General features: G+C 36.1%; 1 protein-coding gene across 1 annotated transcript; it reads left to right on the top strand.

The window, feature by feature from the left end:
• The first annotated feature begins 226 nt into the window (after positions 1–226).
• Positions 227–1646, top strand: LOC103514633. Its single transcript, XM_008479531.3, has 3 exons — positions 227–255; positions 381–535; positions 1048–1646. Exons 2-3 carry the CDS (start codon positions 412–414, stop codon positions 1644–1646), a joined length of 723 nt encoding a protein of 240 aa, XP_008477753.1. The 5' UTR covers positions 227–255; positions 381–411.
• Positions 1647–11413: the final 9767 nt, after the last annotated feature.

The following is an 11413-nucleotide window of genomic DNA, read 5'->3' as shown; positions in this document are numbered from 1 at the left end:
CTACGATTAGTAACTGAGAAAAATCACTCATTTTTCCCCGGAATAGTCCACCTGACGAATTAGGTCGTAATCAGCAAATTAGTCAATTTCTTCTGTTTAGCTACTCTTAATTACAAACTACTTCATCGATCTTTGTACACAAGTAGTGACTTAGACCGAGCTATATTTTTAGTGTTACCTCTGGCATACTTGAAAATTAAATCCAAGTGTAATTCAAAGTTTTGAGCTCTTTTTGTGAACTGAAGACCTACATATCTCTCTGTAGAATCCAGGAAACTATTAGAGGATGTCTAAACTAACATTTGATCTGGTACTTTCAGTCATTATCCAAGTGTAATTCAAAGTTTTGAGCTCTTTTTGTGAACTGAAGACCTACATATCTCTCTGTAGAATCCAGGAAACTAATAGAAGATGTCTAAACTAACATTTGATCTGGTACTATCAGTCATTATTATGACTATTCCAATGATTGATTCCATGTCTACGGACGAAGTTGTGGATATGATCGAAAATTTGTACGATTATAATGATCTGGGTGAGTTTAAACGTTAATTATTTATCTAATTAGAAAAAAATATCTTCCTACGAAGATTTTTTTTTATCTTTTGAAAATAGTATTGGAGATCGGTTTAGATATCGGTAAAATTACTCCTATTAGGGATAGGTACGAGTATTTCTACCAAATTTAAGCTTCCTAGGTGTTGGGGTTCTAGAGATAGAGCGAGCAGTGTATGAATGCCTACTGCCTACAGAATGGATCTCACTTTTATATGTATGTATAATTAAAGCCTTCATACCCTTATAAGTAAAGGTATGAAGGTCAGTAAAGGAGATATCGGTAAAATTACTCCTATTAGGGATAGGTACGAGTATTTCTACCAAATTTAAGCTTCCTAGGTGTTGGGGTTCTAGAGATAGGGTGAGCAGTGTATGAATGCCTACAGAATGGATCTCACTTTTATATGTATGTATAATTAAAGCCTTCATACCCTTATAAGTAAAGATATGAAGGTCAAACATTAAATTCAACTGTTCCTTTTGTTCTAGATTTATATGACAACATTGGATCCGAGTCGGTCAAAGACCTTTTCGTACACTTTGTAAAAAAGTTCAAGAAAAACTACTTCTCAGAGGAAGAAATACAATTGAGATATGAATTATTCAAGTTGAAAATGTTACGAGACGGGTACCGTGATGATAAAACCTTGGACATGACGGACAAAGAGATCAGTAGGTTGAGTAATCAATCAAGTACTAAAAATACTTATACAGAGGTCAAAGGTCAATCATATGGAAATACTCGTAAAACTCCACCGTCAAACACAAAATATGTGAAACATGTGCATGGTGTACCGTTCCTACCCAGCTCAACTCCAAAAACCCCACTTCTGAGTGCAAGGACAGGTACCCCTAAAGGATGGCTTAAGGTTCTATCTTCTGGTAAATCTGGAAATGAGTTTAAAAATAATGTAAAAAATTTTAATACACAAAATGATAATGAAAAGTATACTCCAGAAGTGAGTACTTCTAAAACAGTATCCATTAACGAAAGAGTTGATAAAACAGCAACAACAGCAACTACAAATAAAACAGTAGAACATGGGACTCCTAATAAACAACAGACGACAGCAACAGGCAATAATTAACGAAGGAGTTGATAAAACAGCAACAACAGCAACTACAAATAAAACAGTAGAACATGGGACTCCTAATAAACAACAGACGACAGAAACAGGCAATGAAATAGGCCGAATTCTTCAAATTTTAAGGTTTGTGACCTAGATATTGGCCCCTTTTAATATAAGTCCAACTTTCATGGGGTAAGTAAATTAGGTAAAGTAGGTAAGTAAATTGCGTACAATATCGTGTCGTACCATAAAAGGTACACAACAGTCTGAGTCTGCACTTGCAACTAGATTTGTAATAACGCCATGTATCGATGATATATCGGGAAAAAATATACCGATATAGGCACACCGGTTTTCGATATATCGCAACATCACTACTTGCAACAGACCCAGGATTACCAGATTAAACTCTTACTTTCTAGAGATCAACATTCCCATACTAGAACAATACAAGGATAAGAGAACTATTACTTTAGCCAGACCTCTGATGCTTAATGCTTACAACACTCAACCGACGCACTTTTAATGATAACCGTTAATTATTATTTAATACAAAGATGCAATATTAACCCATCATGTGCGAAATTCCCTGACTTTTCCCTGACTTTTCCAGTCTCCATGAAATTCCCTGACTTTTCCCGGTTTTCCAGTCTGGTAGACACCCTGGTTAAGATAAAGTTCGTCCCGGACGGAATCTAGTAATCGACAGCAAGACGTGCTACCTTCCAAGCTATAGGCTGGCTAACCTAACAACTCAAAGAATATTATTTTATTCCAATTTTCAAGCCAGATTCCATTCTTTGGACTGTAGGATACCTATCTTCATTGAAGAATTTACAGATCAACATTCCCATACTAGAACAATACAAGGATAAGAGAACTATTACTTTAGCCAGACCTCTGATGCTTAATGCTTACAACACTCAGCCAACGCACCTTTAATGATAACCGTTAATTATTATTTAATACAAAGATGCAATATTAACCCATCATGTGTCAGTCATAATTTGAAAAAGGGCTCAAAAAGGGTTCGAATATCTCACGACTTTAGATTCGGGCCCAAGGTGCTCAAAATTTATTTCCCTTTTTCTTGGTGACTCATCCAACCTCTTGTATCTTTCTAGCCTGTGGCAGAAAAGATTTATCTTTCGCATAAAGATTTATCTTTCAAAGAAAATGAAGGATAAACGAGATCAAAAGGAAGACATGATTGAATACAAAATGTGGTCAAATGATCCTTTGGGAACAAGGTAAAGGACAAGGAAAGACATTACATGTATTTGGAATTGCATTAGACTAAGAATACAACAACAATCACTTGTGAAGCACTTGCAAAACAAACAGGAACTCCAATCAAATGCATCCCAGAGGCAGAGGTGAACATCAAATTAATGTCTCTGTGGACACGGAGTAATGATATGAAGATTTATCTTTCAAAGAAAATGAAGGATAAACGAGATCAAAAGGAAGACATGATTGAATACAAAATGTGGTCAAATGATCCTTTGGCAACAAGGTAAAGGACAAGGAAAGACATTGCATGTATTTTGAATTGCATTAGACTAAGAATACAACAACAATCACTTGTGAAGCACTTGCAAAACAAACAGGAACTCCAATCAAATGCATCCTAGAGGCAGAGGTGAACATCAAAATGTCTCTGTGGACACGGAGTAATGATATTAGAATAGAATAGAATAGAATAGACCCTGCTTATACTGCCAGAATGAGACTGAAAAGTCCCTTTACTCCCGCAGTTTAAACAAAAGGTCTTATCTTAAGGCGGTCTCTTCCTGATCCCTTGTGTGCCGCGTCGATTTTAGTTTAGGACTATTGCACTGACTTTAGGTCTTATGTATTTGGTACAATTAAAAAAAAAAAAAACTATAAAAAGACCCTTGCTTATATTTCCTTTTTCTGTAGAATTCCGTAGATTGCCCTGTGCCAAATGCCCAAAAGGGCGTCGGTCCCATCCAGATACAGAACCTCGACGTTGCTTCACCTCGGTGATTTCTGACCTGACAGGAACGGGTGTAACCAAACCGACCTCAGGCTACATCGCTAGATAACAGGGACCCCGGGTGCAGGTGGCTACTGTGCAGTCATTAAACTCGTCAGAAATTATAACACAAACCTCTTCAACGCTATACAGTAGAACCTCGATTATTTCAACTACCCTCGGTCCCAATTAGTCGATTATTTCAACTAATTGGGACCGAGGGTAGTTGAAATAATCGAAGTTCCATATAAAACAATGAAAAAAGGGCAAAATTTAGATACAAAAGAACAAAATGGGAAATAAATACCCTATCGAATCCTTTGAAAGCTAGAAAATAATGCCGATTTTGGGATTGAAATTATAGAGGTTGAAATAATCGAGGTTCTACTATATCTTGTTCCATTTCGTTTTGATTATTTTTAATTGAACGTCAGCGCGAAGGAGGAGTGGGGGCTCGTCATTTTAAATCTGAAACAATAAATTCGCCTCAGGGAGGATTTTAATTGCCGAAGAGGGGTTTTGAGAAGAACCCGAAAATTAACATTTCAAATACAGGATTACCTGGTTAAGCTTCAGGGTACCAGACGCCCCCACCCCCGATTACTAAATTATAATCCTACAAAACTGGTAGATGGGGTGCTTGTGCTAGTGCTATATATTTTATGGAGGTGTAGTTCACACGCGAAGGAGGCATATACATTTTAAGGTTTCCCAAATATTCTTCCATAATTAATTATCAAGACCTTACTTGAATTAACAGAAAATTGTTTTTGCCATAGCTTTCACCAATGAAGCTTAGACTAAGCCAAGAGATAGACAACCCTGTAGAGGTAGAGCATGGGCCCAGAACTCAATCCAATAAATCAAGGGAATTTCAGAACCAAGACACTCCGTAGTACCAAAGATTTGAAGAAGTACTAGAAATAGAAAGGGCACAATGCAATAAATTGGAGGGGAAAAAACTATTAGACCCTGTATTTTTTTTTTCTTTTTAGAAACATAAAATAAAATCAAAATGTGTTTCTTGTTTGACCACCTGAGAAGTTTTGAACTCTTTTTTTACGAAATAATAGAAATTGTACAACAAGAAACATTTTAAATTACCAAAATAAATGGTCCTTACAGTACTAACATAAATGTAAATTTCAATCCGTGCTAGTGTGTCATTCTGTCTTTATCATTACCATTACAATACCATTATTATTTTTGTACATACGTAATGTGAACCTTGAACTTTGGAATTTTCGAGAGAGTACTTTGTTTCTTTGATGATGGCCCCAAACTTTTTCAGTACCGTTTCAAACATTGTCACGCCATGGTGTTCCAAATAACCAAGAAACACAATGATAAAATTTATTTGGATTTTGGGATTAGAATGATACTTGGTGCTATTCGAAATCACGCTACAATGTTGATAAAATATTAATTTTAATTGAGGTCAAAGGTTCTTGTCCAAAGGTTTAATAGCAGTGAATCATTACCATCTTCGATGAATTTTTTACTTAGGATGGTCATTACGATGTAACACCATTCTCAACCAAATAGGACAAACAACTCAAAACATATTTATTTAACAAGGTAAACAAACAACTAGACCAAAGATATCTGAATAAAACCAATAAAGGTTCAAAAATCCTGTTTGACAATGACATGATTTCCATTAAAAAACTATTTTCCAGACGACGAAGTTGTAACCAAGAGAAGATAACTGAAGAGGATTTCCTTAAGTTGACAATGACATGATTTCCATTAAAAAACTATTTTCCAGACGACGAAGTTATAACCAAGAGAAGATAACTGAAGAGGATTTCCTTAAAAATAGACAAATAAATGACTTGGAATGAATGGAAATTGGAATACGTTAAAAGGTTAAAGATGCTAATCAAAATAGTCTGAACAACATTTCATTCAATAGTAATAGCATGGAAATGTTAAATATGGCTTTGCTTTTTACAGAAATCTTGGGTTGAACTTGAAACTAATTTGAATTTTGTAGATTATTTGATATTCTAAATAGATTTTTGTAAAACAAAAAATATAGAATTGAAACTCCCTAACAGCAAATTTGTTTTTAAACCTACTTCAAATTCATTTTAGACAGTTTCATGCGCAAATCTAACCATTCATTCTGATTGAAAGCTTTATACCATACTTGTGTAGATCAATAGTAATAGCATGGAAATGTTAATATGGCTTTGCTTTTTACAGAAATCTTGGGTTGAACTTGAAACTAATTTGAATTTTGTAGATCATTTGATATTCTAAATAGATTTTTGTAAAACAAAAAATATGGGATTGAAACTCCCTAATAGCAAATTTGTTTTTAAACCTACTTCAAATTCATTTTAGACAGTTTCATGCGCAAATCGAACCATTCGTTCTGATTGAAAGCTTTATACAAAAAAAAAAAAAAAAAAAAAAAACAAGCTAAAACCTCAATTAACCATAAAAAAAGTAACCAAATTAATGTCTGTTAAAATAGATGTTGCTACTACCTACATGGACATTAATGGTAAAATTCCTCACTAGAACAGTAGTCAAGTTATTAGTGTTTGGACACCACACACCTGAAGCTTCAATTAGCCCTGTGGTATTTAGTACCAATTTAGCACATATTTTTCAAGATCTCCTCATACTGGCCGGTTTAAAAGACGGTTACGTGAAAAACAATATGATATCTCGTTTGTGGATATCGTTTGGATTAGAATACGTAAACCTCTTCACAGTTTTCTCCTGTAGACAGTATGGTACTCGTAAGTATATGATATTGTTATCAGTTGAATCTTACAGCTAAAGGTTAATGTTAGTTTTTTATTCGAAATCCATGGTGTTCCAAATAACCAAGAAACACAATGATGAAATTTATTTGGATTTTGAGATTAGAATGACACTTGGTGTTATTCGAAATCACGCTACAATGTTGATAAAATATTAATTTTAATTGAGGTCAAAGGTTCTTGTCCAAAGGTTTAATAGCAGTGAATCACTACCATCTTCGATGAATTTTTTACTTAGGATGGTCATTACGATGTAACACCATTCTCAACCTAATAGGACAAACAACTCAAAACACCCATGGTGTTCCAAATAACCAAGAAACACAATGATAAAATTTATTTGGATTTTGGGATTAGAATGACACTTGGTGTTGTCGGGTCGTGAAGATTGGAAACGTAATTTATTGAAATTTTGAAAGAATTAAAACTCATTTTGGGGTGACATCGTTATTGCCTGGACATCACGAAGTGAGGATACTAATAAATAGGATGGGTACTTCCTCCGAACATGTTTGCTTAGTACTGTTTATCATAACTTTTGCTTTTACAGATCAGTAGGGTGAAACTCGACGGTATTGGTTTGTCTCTTTATTCCGGGATATATCTTGTTGGTTCGATTTCGATGAAGTTCAAAGCTCAGTTAGCTTGGAGGTCGTTCGATTCCCGCCGGGGCGGATATTATCCTGAACAGATAAGGTTCATTATCGGAAAGACCTCCTATCCTGCCTTCTTGTCTTCCTCTTCGCTTTCGGGACGATAGGACCTTGGCAGTTACAGTTCCCTCCATCAAACTTTTCGTTATTTGAGTCTGAACATCCTAATCCCAGGCTGGAGTAATCAGACGCCCAAGCTCAACTTCGATGATGTTATGGGAGAACTTGGACCTGGTAAGTATTTCCTGCAGAACACAATAGACAAGTGAGTAGAGATACGAGTATTTATTATCAACTTCGATGATGTTATGGGAGAACTTGGACCTGGTAACTATTTCCTGCAGAACACAATAGACAAGTGAGTAGAGATACGAGTATTTATATGAAAAGTAGAGTTTGTGCTGTCCCCTTGGATCTGTCATGGAAGTTAAATAACCTCCATGTCCTCTACACATACTATAAACTACGTTCGGAGAACAACCCAACAAACAAATTGTTGTTCAGAAGATAATGTGTATCAATAAATATTGGGTTTATCTGGTACCTTAATCAATACCTGGATAAAAACTAAATCTTTACCATGGTCACCAAACTGAGTTTCTAACCGTCATCGTCAGTCAAGCCTGATTCTACTCTGGGGTCAACAGTTTATGATCAAGATTGATATTTTCATTTTACTGGCACCATTTAGAAATATGTACATAGGTAACAAATATTTTTGTGAGAAGGAAAAATGGGATAAAGAATATCGTACTGCTCATACTTGTTGGTTGATTAACCGAGTATATTCAGACTTGAAAGGACAATCGAGAAGCTGACTTCATTCCCCATGAAAGAGGTCTGGCCACTGACCAGACTTCTAATCTTTTCTTCGTTGATTAACCGAGTATATTCAGACTTGAAAGGACAATCGAGAAGCTGACTTCATTCCCCATGAAAGAGGTCTGGCCACTGACCAGACCTAATCTTTGACAGAAGGGTTAAAAGTAATAGTTCCAATTCCAAAACTTCCAAATCTAAAGACCAAAAATTGATATTGCTACACCAGAATCACAAAAAGAAAGGGATATTTAAAACTTTCGTAAAGAAGGGTTAAAAGTAATAGTTCCAATTCCAAAACTTCCAAATCTAAAGACCAAAAATTGATATTGCTACACCAGAATCACAAAAAGAGAGGGATCTTTGAAACTTTCGTAAACTCTTTGTTTGAAAGTTTTGAAACGAGTTACATCAATACATTTCCTTTCCAGCAACGTCCATCAGCCTGAAACTTACTGTTTCTGATGAGAACCCTTATTGTAAACTTCGCTAAAAGAATTACAGATCTGAACAATTAGCCATTGCATAATCGCAAGTTCGGCCATGGGAAGTTGCTACACCTTGCAGCTCAATGTAATTATATCAGTTCAACAACACTCTGTAATTAAATCAATTAGAAACTGGGATGAGTAATTAGTATGGACGCTTTGGATGAGATTAAAAATTCAGGAACACTATCCCAGTGGCGTCTACTCCATGGAAGCCAGGGACGCATCAAGCTGTGTCCACACATACTCGATCCCGTCGATCGACGAGCTGAATCTATGTTGTCGAGGCAGTGAACGGTTTCAGTTGGCGTTTACCGAAAATAGTGAATGATTCTAAAACCACCAGCAGATCGACATTCTGTATATGGGTTTATAGCTTCCCCTTCTGAAAATATCAATACATGCCACTGCTGTATCACATAGGGACAGGGAACTTATGGGAGATCAAATTGAGCGTGATGTGAAATGCTGTAATGAGACTGTTATCCGATAAGAATGAGAACCATGATGACCTGATGAGTTAGTTGTTATACCATACGGAAAGCCATGGTGGCTAGACATCAACTGTCAGTATAGGCACGAGGTTATTTGGCCGTAACAAGAGGGTTATTACTAGCTTATCCAGATGGACCAGATGGTGTGTAATTTCAACATATGTAAGACTGAAAGATCTTTAACGGAGAGATTACATAAAAATGAAATGCAACATTTAATGCGAAAGGAACTCGTTGAACCAAATAAAGATTAAACAAGTTACAAACGTCATCATTAGAACTCACCACAAAATCAGCATCTTGTTTCTTTTATTCATTTTAAGGACCAAGACCACATTCATTTCAATATCAGTCAAATAGGCCGCTGTAACAACGGAGGTCTTATCGTCCCATAATCGATGAACAGGGTAGGAGAAAACCAGCCGTTCCGAGAACGAACTTCATTGCGTTAATTTGGATGAGATTAAAAATTCAGGAACACTATCCCAGTGGCGTCTACTCCATGGAAGCCAGGGACGCATCAAGCTGTGTCCACACATAGTCGATCCCGTCGATCGACGAGCTGAATCTATGTTGTCGAGGCAGTGAGCGGTTTCAGTTGACGTTTACCGAAAATAGTGAATGATTCTAAAACCACCAGCAGATCGGCATTCTGTATATGGGTTTATAGCTTCCCCTTCTGATAATATCAATACATGCCACTGCTGTATCGCATAGGGATAGGGAACTTATGGGAGATCAAATTGAGCGTGATGTGAAATGCTGTAATGAGACTGTTATCCGATAAGAATGAGAACCATGATGACCTGATGAGTTAGTTGTTATACCATAGGGAAAGCCATGGTGGCTAGACATCAAATGTCAGTATAAGCACGAGGTTATTTGGCCGTAACAAGAGGGTTATTAGGTACTAGCTTATCCAGATGGACCGTATGGTGTGTAATTTCAACATATGTAAGACTGAAAGATCTTTAACAGAGAGATTACATAAAAATGAAATGCAACATTTAACGCGAAAGGATCTCGTTGTACCCAATGAAAATGTAATAAGTTACAAATACTCGTATCATCATTAGAACTGACCACAAAATCAGCATACTTGTTTCTTTTATTCATTTTAAGGACCAAGACCACATTCATTTCAATATCAGTCAAATAGGCAAAATTCTTCAAATTTTCAGGTTTGTGACCTAGATATTGGCCCCTTTTAATACAAGTCCAACTTTCATGGGGTAAGTAAATTAGGTAAAGTAGGTAAGTAAATTGCGTACGATATCGTGTCGTACCATAAATGGTACACAACAGTCTAAGTCTGCACTTGCAACTAGTTGTGTATTTTTATTATTATTTTTATTGTAATGACGCCATGTCCGCCCAAAATAAAGTCAGGTTAGGGGCGGTTGCACCATTTGATTTCTTCAATATGGGTATCTTCTCGTACAGACATAGTCATAACTTGTAGCATAAAGAACTTATTATAGAAGTCTCTTACCTAAAAATAGTGGTTCATTTCTAATTCCATAGGTATTTTGGTCCTTGGAAATGTCATTTTCATCAGCTGTGATCAATATAGACCTCAAATTTGTGGAAAAAAAAAAACAAGTTAGCCAAATAATATAAGAGGTTGTAGCCTTCATTGTTTGGGCATTCAAGCTAATAATAGGTTTTCCTATCCTAATTTTCTTTCGACAGTGTTCTGAATACCCAAGTTGTACCTTGCGTACATGCATAATGGGGATAAGTGAAAACATGTAAACCTCATATGTACATACATGTTGTAGAGATCTATTCTACTACGCGTACATAGAGGTTCTGAGAATTCCCGCCATAATTTTCGTACCAGCAAAAACGTACGTTCAAAAATTGAATAGAACACTGACGGTTATAAAAAATCTGGTGTGAACATCACACGACTTTCCTTATCCTATTGAATGATGCTTATTTTTATATGTTCTATAGTAACTTTTACAATATCTCTAACCATTTAGTCAGTATAGCTGAAAACCGCCAAAAAAAGGTCGAAATCTGTCCGAAAGCGGTCAAAATACCGCCAAGCGCAGCAACGTCTCAACCAAACGTTTTGTGTTGCATTCTTGTCACATTTGTGAACTACATACCAAATTTCAAGTCTCTAGCTTATACCTCGCAGCACCTATCTCAACCAAACGTTTTGAGTTGCATCCTTGTCACATTTGTAAACTCCATACTAAATTTCAAGTCTCTAGCTCATACCGTCTGCCCGAGATATTGTTAAATTACACCGAAAACCGCCAAAAAGCGGTAAAATGCCGCCAACCGTTGCACCGATCTTAACCAAAAGTTTCGTGTATAGAGGTTCTGAGAATTCCCGCCATAATTTTCGTACCAGCAAAAACGTACGTTCAAAAATTGAATAGAACACTGACGGTTATAAAAAAGAAATCGTTACAGAAGATGAAGAAGAAGATAATAATTCGCCGGATCATAGTGTGAGATTGAAGTATATGATTTCTTTTTTTTTTGTTATTGAAAATCAATTAGTTTTCCCATAGGTATCTCCTTTACAATTGATATGT

Source organism: Diaphorina citri, unplaced genomic scaffold, assembly GCF_000475195.1.
Source record: "Diaphorina citri unplaced genomic scaffold, Diaci psyllid genome assembly version 1.1 scaffold1192, whole genome shotgun sequence".
In the NCBI taxonomy this organism is placed as follows: domain Eukaryota; kingdom Metazoa; phylum Arthropoda; class Insecta; order Hemiptera; family Psyllidae; genus Diaphorina; species Diaphorina citri.
This window is presented reverse-complemented; position numbering and strand designations above follow the sequence as displayed.

Excerpts from the sequence above, each read along its gene's own strand:
- LOC103514633 (XM_008479531.3), top strand. The coding sequence starts at position 412 with ATGTCTAAACTAACATTTGATCTGGTACTATCAGTCATTATTATGACT. Across the intron at positions 536-1,047 it reads GTACGATTATAATGATCTGG|ATTTATATGACAACATTGGA; the intron begins GTGAGTTTAAAC and ends CTTTTGTTCTAG.